The sequence below is a fragment of the Neofelis nebulosa genome, chromosome 1 (genome assembly GCF_028018385.1).
Source record: "Neofelis nebulosa isolate mNeoNeb1 chromosome 1, mNeoNeb1.pri, whole genome shotgun sequence".
Classification (NCBI taxonomy): Eukaryota; Metazoa; Chordata; class Mammalia; order Carnivora; family Felidae; genus Neofelis; species Neofelis nebulosa.
This window is the reverse complement of record NC_080782.1, coordinates 173,217,156-173,241,080: the sequence shown is the minus strand read 5'-3', so window position 1 is coordinate 173,241,080 and position 23,925 is coordinate 173,217,156. Positions and strand designations below refer to the sequence as shown.

The 23,925-nt window shown below is 40.9% G+C and overlaps 1 protein-coding gene across 7 annotated transcripts in view; it reads left to right on the top strand.

Annotated features, from left to right (window-relative positions):
- The window catches only part of UBAC2 (UBA domain containing 2), a 266,972-nt gene that overhangs the window by 201,041 nt on the left and 42,006 nt on the right, over positions 1–23,925 (top strand). For all 7 annotated transcript variants that reach the window (XM_058744182.1, XM_058744171.1, XM_058744155.1 and 4 more), the window contains one exon: positions 20,710–20,952. In XM_058744182.1, coding sequence (XP_058600165.1) covers positions 20,710–20,952 — 243 coding nt within the window. The remainder of the gene's footprint in view (positions 1–20,709; positions 20,953–23,925) is intronic.

Here is a 23,925-nt window from a genome sequence, read left to right as displayed (position 1 = left end):
TGTTTAAATTTCTTACAGTTAAGTTTTTAATTCCAGTATAGTAAACATAGTGTTATATTAGTTTTGGGGTGTCTTGTCGTGATAAGAACTGTGTGATGTATGGAATTGTTGGATTTTTTCTTTTTAAGAGTCAGAAGTTTAACAAATTTTTAACATAAAAATCCCTTAAGAAGAGTAAATAGAGGGGCACCTGGGTGGCTCAGTCGGTTAAGCATCCGACTTCAGCTCAGGTCATGATCTCACGGTTTGTGGGTTTGACCCCTGTATCAGGCTCTCTGCTGTCAGCACAGAGCCTGCTTTGGATCCTCTGTCCCCCTCTATTTCTGCCCCTCCCCAGCTTGTGCTTTCTTTATCTCTGTCTCTCTCAAAAATAAATAAACTTAAAAAAAAAAAAGAGGAAGAAGAAGAGTAAATAGCATTGCACAGTATTTGGAATATAATTCCCAGAATTTAGCATTTAAACAGTCTACCTATTCATGAACACCTCTGAGCCCATTGAATTTTCACTTTTAACAATAATTAATTCAGCCTATGTTGACCTACAATGAACACAAATCTGACAAATATTCATTTCAGTTTTGTTCTTCATTATTATTCCATCATAATTAGGTGATATTATGTTTATTTACAGTGATTAGCATCAGTGATAATCATAGCCAGTGTTCCTTTCCTTCATGCCTTACAGTAATGTTGGTGCTTGTATTGAATTTAATGAATATTTTATTTCTGACTTTTTCCAAAAAAACATGTTTTTATTATGAAACATTTAATATAATATAGTATACTTTAGATACGGATAATTATAAAGGATATTAAAATTATTTGTGAATGTTCGGTTTACACATTACTTGATTATAGAATCAGGGTCTGAGATTCACAAAGCCACAGCTTGTCCCAGATGTCTGTTGCTCAACGTGACTTCTCTCCCATGTATATCAAGTGACTTCCCTTTTTTTTTTTTTTCTTAATCCTACATCAAATGCTAAAAAATAAAATAAAATTCTTACTACAAAAAGAACTGCACAGATGGTATTGAGTGTTCTGGGGGCATATTAGGAAACCTGTTAATGAAATTTCACCTTCCAGCATTGAAACCAATAGTTCTCCTGACATACTGTGTGTGTTAAGGAAGCGATTTTATTTCAATCTGGCCATTCTGTGTTGTTTAGGAGAAGGAGCTTTTTTTTGAAAAAGACATTTGTGTAAAACATAAGTCATGTGTATCTGCTGTCATAGAAACCACAAACTTTACTCATGCTTTTCTGGAAAGCTGCCAACTTCAGATTTATTTTATTTAGTTACTGGTGGGTTTATTTTGGGTAGGCTAGTTTTTAATCTCTCCGTGTGTTATTTATTCTTGCATGATTATAAATGTTTCTGAATATAAAACTTTAAAATACCTCACTGACTGAAAGGAGAGTGGTTGATAGAGTTGAGTCAGGACAGCACTTACTTAAGTAGGAGCCTGCTTTCTGTCTTCAGTGATGTCACAGAGAAAAGGAGGACTAAATTTTTTTCCTAGGTTCAGAGGGGAAGAGTATTTAGCTTTCCAGGGGCAGTACTAAGTCAGTTGCCTAGGACAGCTGTCACTCTTCAGTTCTGTTTTGTGATCCAGCCCAGATTCCACCTGCTGCCCAGAAAGGGTCAGGGGCATTCAGGTTTGCTTAAAGATTACTTCGAGATTATTCACATGTGTCATGAATACGTATTTTATGTTGTATTGTTTCTCCTTTGTTAATTCTGGTTTTTAAAACCAACATTTAATATTTAAAATAACAACTGTTTCCATGAAAGGTCACAAAATTGTAATTGGAAAGCTTGGCTACAATAGCCAAGTGAAATATCTCAGTGCAAGCAGGAACTTCGAGGTGTTAGTGCCCACCTGCTTCCATCACATTTTCACTGTCATATTTGACTGTCTTCTTAAGGTCTCTGGTGAGCGGCCTTCAGAAATTGGGGGCATTTTTTATATAGTAACAAGTTCTCTGGTCTTGTTACACATTAATACTTTTTCTCCTTAGAGACCATGTTATTTCCTTACTGAACTTTATTTAAGTTCTTTCTGTGCTTCTGCAGAGAGCCTTTGGGCCATCCATATCCCTGTACTTCTTCATTTTCTGCCATTTTATGAATCATAGAGTAGTGAGTCATCACCACTGGGATGTACCCTAATTCTCAAAAGCTGAAGTCTCGGGCCTGAGCTGATTCTGGAATGATTAAAACAGAAAGAGCCTGCTTTCGCCAATTTTCTTTTTACAATTCATATATTTATCGTCATTTGGTCCTCTTTTGAACTCTCTGGGGACAAATTAAGAGACAGGCCTATCTTTTTCAGACTCCAGGCTTATCCCCTTTCAGCTATCCTTTGCCTGTTTCCTGCGTTCTTTCCCTGTTCTCTACAATATGTCAGACTTTGATTAGCTTATGATCAAGCAACCTAATGGGAGAAAAAAAAAAAATCTGCCCTACCCAAAAATAAGATTAGAAACATAGATTGATGGCAGATTATTTAGAACTTTGAATGTGGTTTGAGTTTGTATTTCCTTCTGTAGGCATTGGGGATCTTTAAAGCTTTTCAAACAAAACAAAAAAGCCTCACAATGGTGGGAGATTACAGAAGTCTCATTAGGGTTTGTAAATCATGAAAAAGAGGAAGGGAAAAGTGAGCAATCCTGTAGAAGTCAGGATGCCTCATTTGTGGGCTATGATTGCTTTTTTACTCATCCATCCACAATAGTTTTAAAGAAAAAATATAAGACATTGTCTTATGGTAGCTGAAAAAGAAAAAGCATCAGACAGAACCTTATGGATTTTTTTAAAAAACAATGTTTATTTACTTATTTGAGAGAGAGAGAGAGAGAGAGAGAGAGAGAGAGAGAGAGAGAATCCCAAGCAGTGACGCAGCACTCGATCCCACAAATGTGAGATCATGACCTGAGCCGAAATGAAGAGTTGAATGCTTAACCACCTGAGCCAGTGAAGCGTCCCCAGAACCATATGTTGATTGGCTTTCCAAGTCATGGTATAACATTAAGGGGAAAGCTTATGGAACTAGCATAATCTGTGGAGATCTAAACTCTTTGGAGTTAAGTTTGGAGCCCTGACTACTCCCTGGTGAATGAGAATGGTGTGTTGGGTCCTCTGTTCCTTTTCCTCCTTTTCGTGTCTTTTTCTTCTCTTCATGCTTCCTTTTTTTCTTTCTTCCCTTCTGTTTCTTCTCTGGATTGACCAAAGAATGGTACAATAGAGTGGGTCCAAAAACTCACCTGATGCCTGAGGTTTTCAGTTCATTGAACTGAGGGCAGACCCAGCAGAGAGAAGTCAAGGCTGGATAGAGCTGGGAAGTTGGCTGGGCTTGTGGAAGGGCCATGTGTAGAAGTGTAAGACGGTAGTGACTTCCCAGGAACATCCAGACGTACAGGGTGCCTTCACCTTCTTGCAGTTAACATGGTGCTTATAATCCCAACACCAGATGGAGTGCTTATCGGCATATCGCACATCACAAGCACACGTTGTCTCTCTCGTATGGATTCATTTGTTCCTCCTCCTTTAGCCCCCTTTCCTCCCCTTCCTCTCTCTGCCCCTCTCACCCATCCTGACTGCATGTAGCCAGGACCTACTGAAAGAACCCTTTTGTCCTCTACCATGGCGTGACAGTTGTCACTGAGTTCAAGGCTGACAGTACGAAGGTCCTGTTAGACAGGCGTCCACAGGGAGGGAATGTCCAGTAGGCTTGATTTTTACATGCTCAGTGTAGAATCAGTGAACTTATTGTCACCAGTGTCTTGATAAAGCTGTCACAGAAGTGCTTATAAAATACAGGTGTTAAATTTTTATTGCTGCACTTTATCTTTCACCTGTAGGCAAACACCCAGCCTCCTTTCAAAATTTGGCCTCATGTACCAGTCTGTCCCCTATGTGCCATATATTTCAGAGAAACTGGCTAAGTTTGACTCTTCCCGAACATCTTGTCCTATCTTGGGATTCTGTGCCATTAAGTCGCCACTTATTCTTTACTTCGTACCATGCGCTTGTAGGAGATTATGTTATTTCTTCAGATACTTTTGCTTGCTCGAAGTATGTGCTGCCCTTCTCTAGTGGGGGCTGCCCTGCAGGGCCTCCCCGTGCTCTGTCAACATCAGCCTCTACTCTGTGACTCAGGTTAGCCACTAAACTGTGAGCAGAAGTGATGTATGCTTCTCAAGCAGAAGTTCTGAGAACCACTGCACAGCTCCACCATTCCTCTGTTCCCTTTGCCATGAGAAAAGCACGTGCCAGACAGAAGCTACTCCTTCAGCCCAAACCTCAGAATGAAGGGGACACATGGAGCATGGCTGTGCCGACATATAAAATGAGTGAAAAATAAATGTTTGCTGTAAGCTGCTGAAATTTGGGATGGTCTGTTCCCACAGCATAGACAGCCTAGAGAAAGACTAATACAGCTCTTTTCCAAGCACTTTATAAATATTATATATTTTTTGTTTAATGTTTATTTGTTTTTGAGAGAAACAGTGAGTGAGTGGTGGGAGGAGCAGAGAGAGAGGGAGACACAGAATCTGAAGCAGGCTCCAGGCTCTGAGCTATCAGCAGAGAGCCCAATGTGAGGATTGAACTCACGAACCGCGAGATCGTGACCTGAGCTGAAGTCAGACGCTTAACCGACTGAGCCACCCAGGCGCCCCTATAAATATTATCTTAATTAGCATTTATAAAAACCTGATGAAATAGGGACTGTTATCCCCATTTTATAGATGAAACAAACAAAGGCACAGAGGATTAAGTAACTTGTTAAAAATACAAGCTAATAAGTAGTGAAGACAGAGTTCAAATGCAGGTAGTCTAGCTTCAGTGTCTGTGCTCCTAAGAGGTAGATTTATATAACCACATGCAGTTTCTTCCAACTATATCCCTCCTTTCACCCTTAGGTCCCTTCTTTTCCGAGCAAAATCTCACTCATTTAGGTCCTGACTCTGAAGCTTTTTCTGAGTCATCTTGTCTTTCAGTTTAGGAATTAGACAGTATTCTTTATAATCCCAAAATAATCTATAAATAATTATTGAGTTCCAAAATTCACTATTCACAGAATTCACAAAATAGTTTCTGTGCTACGAAGCATTACTTTGTAATGCTTTGTGACTGTCAGGGTGCTTTCAGTGTGTACTACCATACTAAGTTGTTAACACAAGCTCTGCAGTGGTGGAGAAACCGGGCTTCCCAAATGGGAAATCAAAGATTTCAGAGATGGGGCAGCTGAAGTTCTGACTGCACAACTGATGTGTGGTAGTGCCAGGACCAACGGCCAGACGTTTTGTCCTAGTCCAGTGGGTCCAGGGCCTCCCATTGCTCCTTTCAGGGCTCTCATCTATGTCAGTTTCAACCACAAGACATGCACAAAGTTACTGTTAGATCCTCCCTAGACTACACCACTAACATGGGGCCCTGTTCATTGTCAGTTGTAGACATGAATCAGGAGGGAGATCCTGGATATAAAGAAATTTTAAAAGTACCCAGCAGTGCTGAAAGACACATGTCAACAACTTTCTGTAACCTTTGTTGTGAATTTTGTGGGCTTATCCCATTGGCAGCCCCTACTATCCTGATGTGAAGAACCCAGCAGGGGCGCCTAGGTGGCTCAGTCAGTTGAGTGTCCAACTTCGGCTCAGGTCATGATCTCACGTTTTGTCAAGCCCCATGTCAGGCTCTGGGCTGACAGCTCAGAGCCTGGAGCCTGCTTCGGATTCTGTGTCTCCCTCTCTCTCTGCCCCTCCCCTGCTCAGGCTCTGTCTCTCTCTGCCTCTCAAAAATAAAGAAACGTAATAAAAAAAAAAAAAAAATTAAAAAAAAAAAAAAAGAATCCAGCCTATTGCTATACTTGTTCTTCTAGGATTAAGATATTTAACTGGTCGTCCATATAATGGGTTAAAGGTGTAGCTCAGGGGCACCTGGGTGGCTCAGTCAGTTGAGTGTCAGACTCTTTTCTGTTTTTTGTTTTTTTTTAATGTTGATTTTTGAGAGAGACAGACTGACAGAGCATGAGTAGGGAGGGGCAGAGAGAGAGGGAGACACAGAATCTGAAGCAGGCTGCAGGCTCCCAGCTGACAGCACAGAGCCCAGTACGGGGCTTGAACTCCAGAACCATGAGATCATGACCTGAGCAGAATCGGACACTTAACCAACTAAGCCACCCAGGCTCCCCGGGTGTCCAGCTCTTGATATCGGCTTAGGTCATGATCTCACAGTTGTAGATCAAGCCCCACATCAGGCTCCACACTGAGCATGAGCCTACTCTCTCTCCCTCACTTTCTGCACCTCCCTCTCAAAGAAATACTAAAAAAAAAAAAAAAAAAATTACAGCTGAAACCCCACCTTTCAACAAATAGTTCCTTGCTTTGTGTTTCTGGCATTGTCATGTACAAGAAAATGAAATTTAAAAGGCTTTGAAAAAGCTGAAAGGATAATTTAAAATATATTAACCTGGAGGGGCGCCTGGGTGGCGCAGTCGGTTAAGCGTCCGACTTCAGCCAGGTCACGATCTCGCGGTCCGTGAGTTTGAGCCCCGCGTCAGGCTCTGGGCTGATGGCTCGGAGCCTGGAGCCTGTTTCCGATTCTGTGTCTCCCTCTCTCTGCACCTCCCCTGTTCATGCTCTGTCTCTCTCTGTCCCAAAAATAAATAAAAAACGTTGAAAAAAAAATTTTTTTTTTAAAAAAAATAAAATATATTAACCTGGAGGCACCTGGGTGACTCAGTTGAGCATTCAACTCCTGATTTTAGCTCAGGTCATCATCTCTCGGTTCATGAGTTTGAGCCCCATAGGGGGCTCAGCACTGGCAGTGTGGAGCCTGCTTAGGATTCTCTCTCTCTCCCACTCTGTATGCCCCAGGCCCGCTCATGCGCGCTCTCTCTCTCTCTCTCTCTCTCTCCCCAAAAATAAATAAACTTTAATAAATAAATAAACATTTAAACATATATATATGTATATATATTGGGGTGCCTGGGTGGCTCAGTGGATTAAGCGTCCAACTTTGACTCAGGTCATGATCTCACGGTTCGTGAGTTTGCGCCCTGCATCAGGGGCTTTGTGCTGACAGCTCGGAGACTGGAGCCTGCTTCGGATTCTGTGTCTCCTCTCTCTCTCTCTCTCTCTCTCTCTCTCTCTCTCTCTCTCTCTCTCTCTCTGCCCCTCCCCCACTCACGCTCTCTTTCAAAAAATAAACAAACATTAAAAAAAATTAAAAAATATATATGCACGTGTATATTTTAAATATATATATTTTAAATATGTGTGTGTATGTGTGTGCGCGTGCATGTGTATAATGTAGTGCTACTGGTCAAAGGAGAAAGAAATGAAGATAAGGACGAGATTACCAAGAAAACACCCGTACTTGTAAATTTTAGATGATTACTGGTAGATTATCATGTCAGTTGCAGCACAGAGCAGTTTCCCACAGTCTTCTCATTGTTTTCCTATCAACAGATGGAAACCCTTCAATCACTTTTGATTATCTCTTTAAACTGTTTCTTGGTTGCTTTTTTTAAATAGAAGTGTCCAATGTTCCTTCCTTTTTGGGACTGATTGTGTTGATATTTCTCTTCTATCCTAATGATAGCCTGTGGGAAAGGACTATGGTAAAATCAATGCATGTGATTTTGAATTTATTAATTATAAACAGTGGCATAGCTTACTCCCAAAAAGTTCTGTTAGTTCATGTTAGCTGGGAACATTTTCAATATATCAGAAGTTTTTGTTGCTGAAGATTGTTTTTAGTTTACCAACGTCCCACCTCTTATAAAATTGAAAAGAAGATTAATGTATCTAGAAATGTCTAGATCTTTCTAGATCTTCACATTCACTTTCTTATGAAAACTTCTTTTTCTCCAAAACTTTTATTAAAGTGTTATTTATATACAATAAAATTCAGTTTTAAGTGTAAATTTTGGTAAATTTTGGTAATTGTATACAGCCGTGTAACAATCAAGATAATTATATATGGTCAGGTAATGAACACTACCATCAAGGTAGAAAACAGCCCCCTCACCTTGATCATTTTTTCATTTCTTTTGCTTTTGCTCTCTGTCCTCTTACCAACTGCCATGCCCAGGTAACCACTCATATTCTTTATGTCATTTTAGTTTTGCCTTTTCTAAAATTTCATATAATTGGAATTGTACAGTGTGAACTCTTTTGTATTTTACTTCTTTCAGGTAACATGATGTTTTTAAGATTGGTCTTATTACTCTCAGTCCTTGTTACTGTATTAACCTGTGGTATGGTTGTACCAGTTTGTCCATTCACCAGTTGATAGACATTTGGATTGCTTCCAGGTTTGAGTTGTTAGGAATAATGCTGTGTTGGACATGTTTCCACTTCTCTTGAGTGAATATCTGGGAGGAGAATTGCTGAGTCATGTGATAAATGTATGTTAAACATTATAAAGTAGTACAATATGATTTACCGTGGCTGTCTGTTGTCCATTTCCACCATCAATACGTGAGAGTTCCAGTTGCTCCACATCCTTGCTAGCATTTGGTTTTGTCAGCTCTTTTAACTTTAGCCATTCTAGTTGGCATGTAGTGATACCTTGGGTTTTAATTTTCATTTCTCTAATGACTAATGGTTTGAACATCTTCTGCCTGCTGGCCATTTGTGTATCTTCCTTTGTGGGGTATCTGTTCAAATATTTTACACACTTTTTCATTGGGTTACATTTGTCTTATAATAGTTAAAAGGATTCTTTTTATATTCTGGACATAAGCCCTTTGTTGGATATATTTTGTAAAAATTTTATCCCAGTCTGTGGCTTGCCTCTTTGTTTCCTGAATTATGTCTTTCAGTGAGCAAAAGTTTTTAATCTTGATTTAATTCAGTGTTTCAGTTTTTAAAATAGTTTGAGCCTTTGGTGCCTTATTTAAGAAATCTGTGCTAATCCAATTCCACAAAGATTTTTATTCGATATTTTCTTCTAGAATTTATACTTTCTGCTGTTGCATTTAGGTTTGTGATCCCATTTGAGTGTCATTCTTGTGAAGTAAGAGCTGAGGTATATTTTCTTCCATACAGTTATCTAGTATCATTCCATCACCATTTGTTGAAGAGACTCTTTGCTCCTTTGCATTACCTTGGCACCTTTGTTGAAAATCAGTTAACCAGTGTGGGTCTCTTTCTTGAGTTTCTTTTCTGTCCCAGTGATTTATATGCATATCTTTACGCCAATACTGTCATATGTCATAGTACCATACTGTCTTGAGTAATTTTGCTTTATGTTAAGTTGAAATCACATAATGTCGGTCTTCCAGTGTTGTTCTTTTTCAAAACTTGTTTAGCTGTTTTTGGAATGTTTACTTTCCATATGCATTTTTAAATCAGCTTATAATTTCTTTTAAAAAAAAGAAATTAAGGGGTGCCTGGGTGGCACAGTCGGTTAAGCGTCCGACTTCAGCCAGGTCACGATCTCGCGGTCCGTGAGTTCGAGCCCCGCGTCAGGCTCTGGGCTGATGGCTCGGAGCCTGGAGCCTGTTTCCGATTCTGTGTCTCCCTCTCTCTCTGCCCCTCCCCCGTTCATGCTCTGTCTCTCTCTGTTCCAAAAATAAATAAAAAACGTTGAAAAAAAAATTAAAAAAAAAAAAAGAAATTAAGATTTCAAAAACAAATTAAGTTTTTGTTTGAGATTTCACTGAAACTATAGATTAGTTGGGGAGAATTGCCATTGAGATTATTTGAAAATGTGCCCACAAATCCTTTCAGAATTCAAGAAATGGAGTTTAATTCCCCTCTCCTAGAGTGTGGCCTGTACTTAACAGTTCACTATGGCAGAAATGATGGTGTGTGACTCCAAAGAACAGGTCATAAAAGACACAGATGCTTCTGTCTTGCTCCCTCAGATTATTTGCTCTGGGGGAAGCCAGCTGCCATGTCCCAAGGACACTGAAGCAGCAATATGGACAGGTCCACATGGCAAAGAACTGTGGCCTCCTGCCAGCAATCAGCACTAACTTGCCAGTTGTGTTTTTGAACTACCATGGAAGCTGATCCTTCATGTCCAGTCATCATATGAGCACAGGTAGTCTAACATCTTAACTACAGCCTGTGAGAGATCTTGAACCACAGTCACCTAATGAATCTGCCCTCAGATTTCTGACCCATATATACTGTGTGTATAACGACTGCTTATTGTTTTTAAGCCACTAAGTTTTGGGCAATTTGTTACTCAGCAATAAATAACTAATATAAACATTTCAACAATATTGGGTCTTCCAATCCATGAATATGGTATATTTCTACATTTATTTAGCAAGCCTTTAAGTCCCCATTACAGTTTTTAAATTTTCAGTATATATAGGCCCTGCACTTCTTTTAGTAAATGTATTCCTAAGTATTTGTGGGTTTTGATACTATTTTAAATGGAGTTGTTTTTATAACTTCTTTTCTAATTATTTGTTGCTGGTATATAGAAATGCAATTGATTTCTATATATTGCTATTGTATCCTGCAGTTTTGCTAAATTTATTATTTCTGGTAGCTTTTCAATGGATTCCTTAGAGTTTTCTACATACATGATCATGTCATTAAGAAATACATTTTGTTTATATGTTTTACTTCTTCCTTTCCATTCTGTGCCTATTTTTTTTTCTTACTGCATTAGCTAAGACCTCTGATACAGTGTTAAATAAAAGTGGTGAATGGATATCCTTGTCTTGTTCTTGCCTTAGAAAGCATTGGGTTTTTTACCATTGAGTCTATATCTGTAAACGCATAATTCGTCCTACATCTTCACATTCATTTTTAGTTTATTTAGGAAACAAGTTTCAATATAAGTCTCTTTTCTCTTTATTTTCTTAAATCAGTTTATGAAAGTGAATGTAATTTTAAAGGGGGATGATATCCTTGTTAAAAGGAGTATTGAAAGGGATTTATGTTAGTATACCTGATTAAGCTTTTCCCATGTGCTGAAGACGCTCGTCTCCTGACATACTTTTTCCTTAGTAGCAGAACCTTCATCTCATTTGGGTCAATATTGCCTCCAACTAAATAAATATCACATTTCCCAGTTTCCATTGCGTCTGGGTATTGCCATCACATTAAATCCTGGCATCCTGGCCAGTGAGCTGTAAACCCACATGTTGGTGGGACTTCTGGAAAGGCTCCTTAAAGTAGCGTTTGTCCTTCTGTCCTCCCTCATTTTCTTCCCTCTGCTGCCTGGAATGCAGTTAAGTTAGTTAGAGCTTTTATAACATGAAGGAGAATAAACTTCTGTATATAAGCATTGTTATTTGTGGTTTTCCAAAAGGAGAAGTTTAGAGCAGCCTCCTAAGACAGTTTATTTAGAAACAATCTGTGGGGCACCTGGGTGGCTCAGTCAGTTGAGCATCCAACTCTTGATTTTGGCTTGGGTCACGATCCCAGAGTTGTCGGATTGAGCCCTGTGTTGTGCTCCATGATGAGGGTGGAGCCTGCTTGGGATTCTCTCTCTCCCTCTGTCCCTTTCCCCTCTTTCCTCAAAGCAAAGAACAGAAAAGAAAAGAAAAATTCTGTGATCAATCTAATTCCATCCCTTTTCCAGTTTAACTCCCCAAGAATCAGGATACCCAGTGCTTTAATCAGATACTTGAAAGTGATATTAGGGGCGCCTGGGTGGCTTGGTCGGTTAAGCGTCCGACTTCGACTCAGGTCATGATCTCACTCTGTGCTGACCGCTCAGAGCCTGGAGCCTGTTTCAGATTCTGTGTCTCCCTCTCTCTCTGCCCCTCCCGTGTTCATGCTCTGTCTCTCTCTGTCTCAAAAATAAATAAACGTTTAAAAAAAAATTTTTTTAAGTGATGTTAAAAGAGAGGAAAGCTACAAGAAGTTCATCTGAATCATTTTTGCACTTGACAAAGAGCAAGATTGCAAGACTCTTTCAATAAATGCAAAAGTCCCATGATTCAGTCTGTTATGAAAAGAATAATCATTTCATAATTAATCACAAATGGCAGAAATAACTTTAGGCAATTCTAATTTGCATACATATTCTTTGGGTTAAAAAAAAAGTAATTCCAAAGTTTCCTCCTCTGTTTCTTTTATTTTTTTTAATTTTTTTTTTAATTTTTTTTTTAACGTTTATTTATTTTTGAGAGACAGAGAGAGACAGAGCATGAACGGGGGAGGGTCAGAGAGAGGGAGACACAGAATCTGAAACAGGCTCCAGGCTCTGAGCCATCAGCACAGAGCCCGACGTGGGGCTCGAACTCACGGACTGCGAGACCGTGACCTGAGCCGAAGTCGGCCGCTCAACCGACTGAGCCACCCAGGCGCCCCCCTCCTTTGTTTCTTTTAATGAAGAAAGGGAATAGGTAGATGTAAGTTCTGTTAAGAGAAAAGATTTTGTTTTGCTCCCTGATGTATCCCAGCATTTAGAACACAGCCTGGCACATTGTAAATGTTAAGTATGTGTTGAGAGAATAAATGCTGGATGAAAAACCTCAGTCAGTCTGGTTTCTTTAGGACCTGAGTGCATATGAAGTCCTTATGACAGGGTCCCGGTGCCAAGGGACGTTTGTTCCCTTGGTTCGTCCCTGTCTTGTGAATGCAGCGCTTTCTCCCCAGAAGAGCAGCTCCTGGTGTTTATCCTATTGTCCCATTAGAGGATAGGTTTCTGAATGTTGGGACCATGGCTCACAGGACCCCAAGGTGCAGTTTGCTTTGTAGGTTTCTGTTCAGCCACAGCTGCCTGCAGAAAGAGATCATTAAACACCTGGGTGGGTGTCCTTGCCCAGTCATGGTTTCTCACCTTTGTCGGCTGTGGTTTCATGCTAATATTGAGCAGGACCAGAGGACACTTGAGGTTTACTGTCTATGATCAAGAGGGTTTCACCTACTGTATGCCCGGCAAATTAAATTCTTTATTTGCCCGATGAGCATTATTTCATGGTTCCCTTTCTAAAAGGACTACTAACCTGAAAAATCAGCATAAGTGTAATTGATGCCCATGTTTACTAATGGCCTAAAAGAAAAGCATTGCCTGAGTTTTACATTCTCAGTTAGATTTATGAGGTAATAGCTTCTGTTAGCTTATGGGGAGCTCCTAGCACTAATCCAGGGCTGTGGCCTGGCTCTTTGGTCTGTGCTTTCAACTGCACGTGGCCTAGAATGCTCTCCTGACCTCTGGGTTTCTTTTCCTGGGCCAGGATTCCTGATTCCTGTGGCTTGAATGCTCTGATTCTGGCTCTAGCTGGCCTTCCCAGGACCAAGCCACTTGTTCCATATCTGGTCATCCTGGACCTCAGTCCCGGCCTTCCCGAGACCAGTGCTACTGCTTTGTCCCTTGTCATTGGGCCTGTCAGCTTGATCTTGGGCTTCCCGCTCTGAGGGCCTAACCGGAGCCCCTCTGTTAGTGTTTCCCCTGGCCTCTCGACATGCAAATTTGAGCATCTGGTCTATTTTTAAAGCCTCTTTGTCTTTTTCCCCCCCACAAACTGTGTGTTTCGAGAAAACTCTCATTCAGAAGTCCCAGTATGTGATAGGGTTATGCGATTATGAAAATTAAAGTTAAAAGTAATGTGTAAAGGGGCACCTGGGTGGCTCAGTTGGTGTCCAACTTCAGCTCAGGTCATGATCTCACAGTTCGTGGGTTCAAGCCCTACATGGGGCTCTATGCTGTCAGCTCAGAGCCTGGAGCCTGCTTCAGATCCTCTGTCCCCCTCTCTCTCTGCCCCTCTCGTGCTTAAGTGCCCACACTCTCTCTCAAAATAAGTAAACATTAAAAAAAGTAATGTCTAAATGTGGTGTAATAATAATACACTCTGAAAGCTCATGGTAGTAATGAGGTATATAACTTAGAATTTAATGCAAGTGTTCTTAACTTCCCCATCTTGTCGTAGAAAAGGGTGGTGATTATCAAATATTAATAGGAAACTAAACTGCCTGAGCTCTTCATATTTTAATCCTTTATGAATAGCTAAAACATTTATGAATAGCATTTTATTTATTTGACAACTTGAGGTCATACTGGTGTACCAGAGGCATAGACAGGTGAATCTAAAATAACGTATTTATTTTTGTAGAGCCATTCTCTCAGAAAATACTTAAAGGATTCTTACTATGTGCCAGACACTGTTCTAGGTACAGTGGTCAAACGGATCAAAACCAACCACATTTCTTCCTCTTCCAGAGCACACATTCAAATAGGAAGCGAACCCTTCCGATGAAATTTAAGCAAATGAGCACAAAAGCCCTGTTTTATCCCTGCCAGAATTTACAGTAGTATACTTATTTATTAATGGGTTATAAATTATCCTAATTGTTCACAGGATGGCCTTACTGAAACTGAACACACAATTTTGGTGAGTGTTTCCATGATGGTGGGGGGCAGGCATAGACATGGGCAAGAGAGTGAAAATCTTTAGCTTTCATCAGTTCCTTGAAAGAATCGATTACTCCCCTACTCTGCAAATTAAGAACCTCTGCTAAATTGTGATCTCTTTAAATAGAGGCAAAAGCTGTGGATTTTTATTATTTTACCTAATTTCTGTAAAAAACATGATTACATAAAGCAAAAATGACACCATATTGATAGTATGAAGTATATAGGTGTACTATATAAGACAAAAAAGTGGCATTGGATAGGGGTGATGTTAAGTGGGACTAAACTCTTGCAAGTTTCCTATATTTTACTTGAAGTAATTCAATATTAACTCTAAACACATTGTGGTAAGTTAAAGATGGATTCTGTAAGATCCCTATAGCAAACACAAGAAAAATATGCAGTGAGATATTGCTAAAAAAATTAATTAATTAAAATGAAGTACTAAAAACTATTGTTTTAACACAAAAGAAAAATAGGAGACACAACAAAAAACAGATGAGACAAATAGAAACCAAATAGCAAAATCCAACTATATATCAAAGTAAGTACATTAAGTATGAAGAGTTCAACACTCTAATCAAAAGGCAGAAATGGTCAGACTGGAATTAAAAGTCAGAAACTGCTATATACAACCTACAGAACACACTGTAAACACACACACACACAAAGGTTGAAAGTCAAATGATAAAGAAAGATATATCATGGAAACAGAAAGCTGAAATGCCACATTCATATCAGACAAAGTAGGTTGCTATAGGAGTATTACTAAAAACAAAAAGGGATACTTTGTTATGATAAGGGTCAATTATAAGTATATGTGTGCCTAATAACAGTTTCCAAATACATACAAGACATTAAAAGGGAAATAAAGGGAGAAATAGACAAACTCACAATCATGGTTGAGGCTTTGAATCGAAAAAGCAAACATTTTAAATTTTTTATTTAATTCAAATCTCACAGTTCTAATTTGGTCAATTATTTTCCTATTTTGTTATGTTTATAACATCACATTGCTATCTTCAGCAAAATCAATGCAATACAGCCCTATTTTCTGTTTTCCTTCCTACCCAGATCTTTAGAAAAGGCATTTCTAATTCCTTGCCTCCAATCCATTATATGTTTTTGCCATAACACTTCCTATCTCTTTCCTTGTTAAAAAAAAATTACACACACACACACACACACACACACACACACACACACACGGATAGTGCTACCCCCACAACTCCCCTCTTCCCCATCCTGCTGTAGAAGAAGACACTCTCTGTGGTTCTGTACTTACTATATGTGTCCATAAATAGCCTATACTATTATTTTAATTTTGAAATCATGGGGAAAGATGGCTACAATGTATGATACATTTAAAAAATATATTAAGGGGAGTCTGGGTGGCTCAGTCGGTTAAGCATCCAACTTTGGCTCAGGTCATGATCTCACGGTTCATGGTTCAAGCCTCACGTCAAGCGGCGTGCTGACAGCTCAGAGCCCAGAGCCTGCTTCCGGTTCTGTGTCTCACTTTCTCTCTGCCCCTCCCCTGCTCACACGCTTTCTCTTTTTCTCAAAAGTAAATAAATATTAAAATTAATTAATTAATTTAAAGAATAAATTAAATAAAAAATATATGAACACACATACACCCAATTTATTTTAACTGCTGTTTAGTGATCCCTTGGATGAATAAGCCGGTCTTTTACCATTCATCTCCTGGAGACACTTTGTTTCATTTCCTAACTGTTAAATACAGCACTGCAGTAGAGCATTCCCTGAGGCAAGCCTTCAGCTCAGCTCAGGTCTGGTCACAGCCACATTGATCTCCAGAGAGCTTGAACCACCATTTTACTTGTCCTCAGGACTGTGAGGGTTGTCAGGTCTCCTCGTCCTCACCAAAACTTGATCCCAGATTTTTCCCATTTTTTCCAAATTATTATAATAGTTAACATTGCATTTCCCTAAAAACGAGTGAGAATAAAATCTTTTCATGTGTTTGTTGCCCTTGTGAACTTCCTCTTCTGAAATTGCCTGTTCACCTGCTTTTTAAGTTTGGTTGATTGTCTTTTTCTGATAAATGTATAGAGACTCTTTATTTTGAATACTACCTTTGTTGATTGACTTCGAGGATTCTGAGTACTTTCCTTAGGCTCTTGTCCCTTCATTTATGGTGACTTTTTGGCACACTGTAGCTTTTGAATTGTAAACTAAATAAATGTATGTTTTCTTTTATAGTTTGTGCTCTCTGATCCATATTTAAAAATCCTTCCCCATCCCAGTGTCAAAAAGATGTGCCTTCCATATTTTGTGCAGAGAGATTTAAAGTACGGTGAATTATCTGTTTCCTTAATGCATTGGGAGTTGATGCATGGTGTTGGAGAGAGGGGGTCTGTTTTGTCTTTATCCCCATGTTGAGTTCAGCTGGTCTTTCCCTCCACTTACCCTTTCCTGCTGTGTACCACATGCCCTTACCATAAGGGACTCCAGAGTCTCCTTCTGTGCTCTTGTTCCTTAGGTAGATTGGGTAGCTCTACATAAAGACCATATTATTTTAGTTATTCCACCTTTAGATCAGATCTTAAAATCTGATAAGCCTTATTATGTCTCTTTAAAATTACTTTGGCCATTCTGGATCCTTTCTTTTTTATTTTAAAATATGTTTATATATATATATATATATATATATATATATATATATATATATAGCCTATATATACTATATATGTTTAAAATATTTATATATATATATATATATATATATATAGTATATATAGTATGCCATATATATATATGGTATACTAAATGTGCCTAAACCATAAATGTCATGAAACCAACAAATCAGTGTAAAGTGAACACACCTGAGACCCATGCATGCTAGAGTCCTAGCAGTCTCTGAAGCCTCTTGGCGCCCCTCCCTCCTGTGACTCCTCTCCTAGGACATATGGTCATCACCCTCATGCTCCCTTCCTGGTTTTCCCACTTTATTTATATATAGTTCAGATCAATCCATTTACAAAAGTGGAATCATATAATGTATACATTTTTTTGTCTGCATTGTTTCTCCCAACATTATGTTTTTAACACTTAACCTTTAAATATTCCAAATGCCTTTTAGAGTTGTTATTTAAGTTCCAACAAAAAACCCTAGTAAGATTTTATTTTGGGGACACTTGGGTGGCTCAGTCAGTTAAGCGTCTGACTCTTGATTTCGGCTGAGGTCGTGATCTCACGGTTTGTGTGATCGAGCCCCACGTGGGGCATCATGTGCTAACAGCAAGGAGCCTGCTTGGGATGCTCTCTCTCCCTCTCTCTCTGCCCTTCCCTCCTCATGCTGCTCTTTCAGTGTCTCAAAATGAATAAACTTTTAAAAAAAAGATTTTATTTCAAACTATATTGAATTTATATCTTAATTTGGTGAAAATTAGTATATTAACAATTTGGTAAATTCCTATTCATGGATATGATGCCTTTATTTATTACTAGCGTTTTTTTTTATGTGCCTTTTTATAGTTTTTTAGTTTTCTTTATAACAGTTTGCTGTTCTGCAGAGAGTTCATTGTTTCTCCTTTCTAGGCTGTCTATATTTTATCTCCAGTTATTTTTAAGGACTTCTTTCTTTGTTTCACTACAGTGAATCTAGATATCAATTTCCTTTTGTTGTCCTTCTTGAACATTTCCAATCTGAGATTTGTATTCTTTATTAATTCTGGAAAACTCTTTTAACTATTATCTCTTGAAGTAGAGTCCCCCTCTCCCTGCACCTGCTCTGTTGTCTTCTTCTGGGCCCTCTGCGAGGACCTGTCTCCTCTGTGTGGAATCTCATGGGTAGAACCCCAGGCCTCCCCTCTGGTCTTGCTCTGCCCACTTTAGAGCCTCTTTGATTCGTGCCCCACAGAGCTCTTACCTTCTCCCTGTGGAGGAGAGTAGGCACGAGCCACACTGAGGCGGCGGGGGGGGGGGGGGGGGGGGTAGGGGTGGCATGCACCATGCTGGGTGGGGGCAGGAGGCCAGACCGCTTCTCCCACAGAGTGAAGTAGTGCCCCATTTCACCCCCGCCTGCCTCTGATCCCTGAGCCTGTCTGAGCTCTGAGCCACCTTGCCAGCATTTGGATTTACCTTTTTTCCCCATATGCCAAGGTATTTTATAATTCCTCAATGTGTTTTCCATTTGGTTTAGTGTAGTTCAGGATTACAGATGCTTTCTAGTTTCACTGAACGTGGAATTTGTTTGTTTTCATTTTCTATGTTCTGTACCGTTGTTGAGAAAAGTGACATGGAAATTATTTGAAACCAGAGCTCCTCTACCTTCACTCTTCCCTCTACTCCAGTCTGTCTTTGGCTCCTACCACTGCACCACAGCTGTTCCTAGAAGGTTATCAGACGCCTCCATTTTGCCAAGTCCAGCGGTCATTTTCCTCCCTGTCCTGCTTGAACGTGGCGGAGCTGTGTGGTTCATCACCAGCTGTTCCCAGCCTAAAACACTGTTCTCTTTGCTTCAGTGATGCTGAGCCCTCCTGGTTTTCCTCCTGTCCCCTGAAAGCCCTTCTCAGATCACGTCACTCGCTTCTCCTACTCTGTCCATCCACAGAATGTTGCTGGGTTGAATCCTAAGTCCTCTTCGCCCTTTTGTTCGTCCCGCACCCTTGCTGTTATCTCATCTAGTCCCATTGCTTTAACCGCTGTCGGTGCCTGTGACCTCTAAATCTTTAGCTGTGCTAAGTTTCCCCCCTAAGTTCCAGGTCTGTCTATCTAACTGCCCAGTCGATATCACCACTAAGATTTCTAATAGATGTTCCCAGGCTCACTCCTGCATCACATTTGCTGTTTTCACTGCCTAAAATGTTCTTCCTCCAGTTCTTCGAATCACTGGCATCCCATTATCCTGAAGATATTTGCTCAAATGTCACTTTCTCCAAAGCTTCCCTGACATCTGACCTAAAGATGGTCCCTTCTCCAAGCCACTTTATTTTGTCTCCTTCACAGAACATATCTGGAATTGTTGTTTGCTCATTTACTGTGTATTCTCCATGTTGGCCACTGTTGCCTCCTTGAGAGTACGATCTTGTTTACCTTGTCTTCTGCTGTCCCCTGAGTGCCTAGAACAGTGCCTGGTGTATACTAGATGCTCAACAAGTCTTGCCTACTTGATTTAAATTTTATTAAGAAAATATTAAAGTGTACTTTTCTCCTATTAGCATATTATCAGTTATGTTCTAATTTGGTGTGAATAATCTCTTATCCTAAGAATCAAATTCACAGAATATTTTTTTCACTAAAAATTTTTTAATATGTACTTATTTTTGACAGAGAGAAACAGAGCACGAGCAGGGGAGGGACAGAGAGAGAGGGAGACAGAATTTGAAGCAGGTTCCAGGCTCTGAGCTGTCAGCACAGAGCCCAACGTGGGCTTGAACTCACAAACTGTGAAATCATGACCTGAGCCGTAGTTGGACACTTCACCGACTGAGTTGTCCAGGAGCCCCTAAAGATTTTTTTTTTTTTTTACAAAGGAATTGCCATACTCACTTAACCTAGAAAACCAAGAGTCTTTAGACATCTATTACCATATGAATTACCTTAAAGATATGAGTTTTGTAGGCTTGGCTGTAAATAGAATTATTAATTACTAACTATTGGCGAGGATTTTAAAACTAGAAAAATCAGTACTTGAAAAATGTACTAGAACACTATGTAAATTTTAAATTGTCTTTATTTTCTGATAATTTTTTAAATTTTATTTTAAAGAACACATGCAGAAGCTGGGGAGAGGGATAGAGAGAAAGGAAGGGAGAGAGAGAGAGGAAAGAGAGAATCTTAAGCAGGCTCCATGCTCAGCACTGAGCTTCATGCGGGCACCCGATCCCATGACCCTAGGATCATGACCTGAGCCAAAATGAAGAGTTAGACGCTCAACCAACTGAACCACCAGCCGCCCCTATTTTCTGATCAATGTATTACATGGCTGGATTACACCCTTAAAGTTGTTTTCTGCCAGTGTCTCTCTTTGATGGCCATCTGCCAATAAGAGTAACCACAGTGCTAGTATAGTGTGAAAGTGTTTTGATAACCAGGTCTTAGATAGCTTCTTTTTTTAAAAGAAAATATTGCTTTTTAAATATTTTACCAGTACTTTGAGTGTTACGTGGTTAGAATTTTGCTGTCTCTTCTAGCTTTAAAAAAACAAATTTGTTTACTGAATAAATTTTTGTTGATTTGTGCTGCTTATCATTCAGCAACTTGGTAGGATTTTGGTTATCACCTGACACTGCTAAAATGATGAAAAATACGATCTGAAATACCTTGTGGTTATTGATTTCTGTGTTAAATATGTTCTTTAACATTGTTACAGTGAAACAACCCAGCTGGACTTTCCTCTTTCAGATATCAGGCATCTGCTACAACAGCAAAATGTTTCAAGTTCACCGGGTTCTCTACGTTCCCAGCTGGATGGCACAGTTCTTTTCCCGGACACTTGAGCCCATCTTCTCATCTTCAGAACCCACGGCCGAAGCCAGAGTCGGAATGGGGGCCACAGTGGACATCCAGAGACAGCAGACAATGGAGTTGCTGGACCGGCAGCTGATGCTGTCTCAGTTTGCCCAAGTGAGAAGACAGAGGCAGCAGGTGAGCGACAAGATAGGGATCCGCAGAAGCTCTCAGAGGCCTGGGTATGCTTGCCTCTATGGCTGTGTGTGCAGGAGAGAGGATATTTCAGTCCTGCAGGTCAAAGTGTGGATAATTTGACGTTTTCCCAGGTGGGATGTAGGTCTCTGATAGTGGCTATTCTCGGGGTTTTTTAAAGGTAAAAAAATAAATGGCAGCTGAAAGACTGGTCAAACTGGACATTCTTGTTCCACTTCTATTAGATAAACGTTATTTCTTAGAGAAACACCAACCTAGTTAACAAGACGTGATATTTATCTGTTCTTATGATCTTGTAAAAGCCACAATGTCTTCCTGTTAAAGTGCTTATTATCATGTGCTCTGGGGTGAAGAGCACATTTAAAACTTCTTGATTTTCCTTGGTTGAAATGGAGAGAAGACGGAGGTAAGAAAATTTCAGGGGAACAACCAGTGAATCAAATAAATGCAGTTTTTGTAGGCTTGGTATCAATCATCAGGGAATATTGAGCATTTATCTACAAACACTGCTGTATTCAAACACTCTCTTAGCACACTTGTCTTCCAAGGGTTACTATCTATCAGCCAAAACCTCATACCTGATCTTTCTTCGCCATTCTGTGAGCCAGCGCAGTGAGTGGGCTCTTCATTTCTTGTCTCCATCTTTACCATCTGGGGTATGAGAGAGGATACTGTTCTCTCCTGCCATCTCTCTAGCTCCTGCCTTCCCTGGGTGTGAGAATTAGGTCTGCAGGCCTCACACTGGTCTGGAGAAGTGAGATCGAGTGTGGCATCTGGTGTCCCATTGGAGATGTCAGTCCCAAAGTCTGTATCTGGGGTAGAAGAAGGGGCCCCTTATTAACAGGCTGAGTCCACTGGTGAAAGAGGGAAGCACAGGTTGTTCCCCAGAGATGTATTTGAACTTGAGATGACTCTGAAGCATACAACAAAGATACCTGCGATGTATCTGTGTGCTAAATGCGGAGAACAGACCTCCCTCTTAGAGAGGTCAGAGCTGGAGGTATAGATCTGGAGTCAGCTCTGTAGGGTCGAGAGATGCATCTAGCAAGGTGCTAGATGAGTTCTTTAAGAGAATTACGTCCACGATGAACATAGGCTATAGACAAAGCTTTGTATGTAGCAAGAGGAGGAGCTGGATCCTTCAAGGAAACAGAAGGAAGAATGAAAAGTATGGGAACTAAGAATAATCAGTGTCCCAAAAATGAAGTCATTGTGAGTATAAATATGTTCCAGGCAGAACGGGCAGAGCTGTGAGGGAGAGAAAGACATAGGGTACCATTCTGAGGGTATGATTCTGAGGTTTCTGGCTTAGGTGATGGGATATAATAGATCGATGACAGCACCATTTCACCAACATCTGAAGAGCAGATTTGGGGGAAATAGATTGACTGAGGTGCCTTCAGTATGCCTGGACTCCCTGTCAGGTAGCTGTGGACCTTGTACTCATGAGCAAGCCGGGGAAGTTACATTGCTCAGCTGGGCGTCCCCAGGCACATTTTTGTGCATGAAGTTTCTCAGACAACATTGTCAGGATCGGCATCTTTTGGGGGAGGGGTGGCGAAGGACACAGGGTGGCTGAACAGCAGTTATGAAGAGGGTCTGAGCCAGCCTTACAGAGAGCTGTGGAACAGAGAGAACCCCAGATCCGGCCCAGGAGCTGAACCATGGAACCTCCACCGGTCAGTCACTGGGTACAGATTGCAGGTCTTGGGCCAACTGGCTGTCAGATGCACACCATCCACAGAGGGGGCATCCCTGGAGAGGTGTCAGCTGCCGGCACCCCCACAGCAGCAGGAAGGTGGAGCCTTCAGTCCTGGGGGAGGTGCGGCTCGGGGGGGGAGGGGGGACCAAAGTATCCACCCCCTGTGCCGTTTGCATCCTCCTGGTTCACGTAATAAGTTCTCGGAGCGGCTCTTCCCAGATTCCAGCGATGCTCTTTTCCCAGGAGAAACCTTCAAGAGGAGTGTTAGCAGGACATACTTCACCCCCTTCTGCTGCAGCTGGTCTCCAGGCCACACTGGTCATCGTCTCCCTCCACTACTTCCCATTCCACTCTCAGCTGAAAGGCACACTTGGTGAAGTGACATGGAGCCTCATCCCTGTGGGGTCTGAGTCCCTGTCACCATGCCTTTCTCGGGCTGTGTCTGCTGCCCTTGTCTATCTATTTACTGTAAACCTCGGGGCAGGGGAGTACCAAGTGATGTCCTAGTGCAGCACCTGGTGCTGCACATATTTTTCCCTCCTACTTTTTGTCCCCCTGTCTGTGCCTTTTCCTGAGGATTAGGGCTAATTAATCCTGCCATGGTGGTGATCTATTTCCTTGCCTGCTGGTCTTTTGGCACACAAGCCCAGAATGACTGGGCCACAGCTGTAACTCCAGATGTAATGGCCTCTTACTGTGTCCCTGGTGGAAGCATTCCACTCCTGGGAGGCACATTCTCTAAACCCACTGAGTCTAGAGTTTCAGGGGCAGGAAGCCGGATTCCCAAGTGGGTCACTGGGTAAGAGGGTAATCAGGGTCCCATCCCCTCCTGTCTCTTATTTCCAAGATCCAACTGTTGGGGATGCAGCCCCGGATAGCGGTTGTTGATTTAGGGTCTGCACTGTATGCTGGGGCCAAGAGTGCTGTCCTTGTGGGGCATCCTCTCCAAACTGGCATTTCGCTTACACCTTCAACTGGCTGTCTCATTGATCTGGCAAGGTGGCAGCTCCCAGGTCATATGATACGTGAGGGTCACTACATCCCGTGGTCTTTTTGCTGCTGTGCATACTTTGTTGTAAGTGGCCTTGTGGTCTGATGTGATGTTAGTTGGAACCCTGGTCAGTAGATGAAACTTCTGTAAACCCCACAGTTAGTGATGGTGGTTGACAGAAAAGGCAGACAGACCTATAACCTGAATATGTGTCGATTTCAGTTAAGATTTGCTGCCTTTGGGGCGCCTGGGTGGCTCAGTC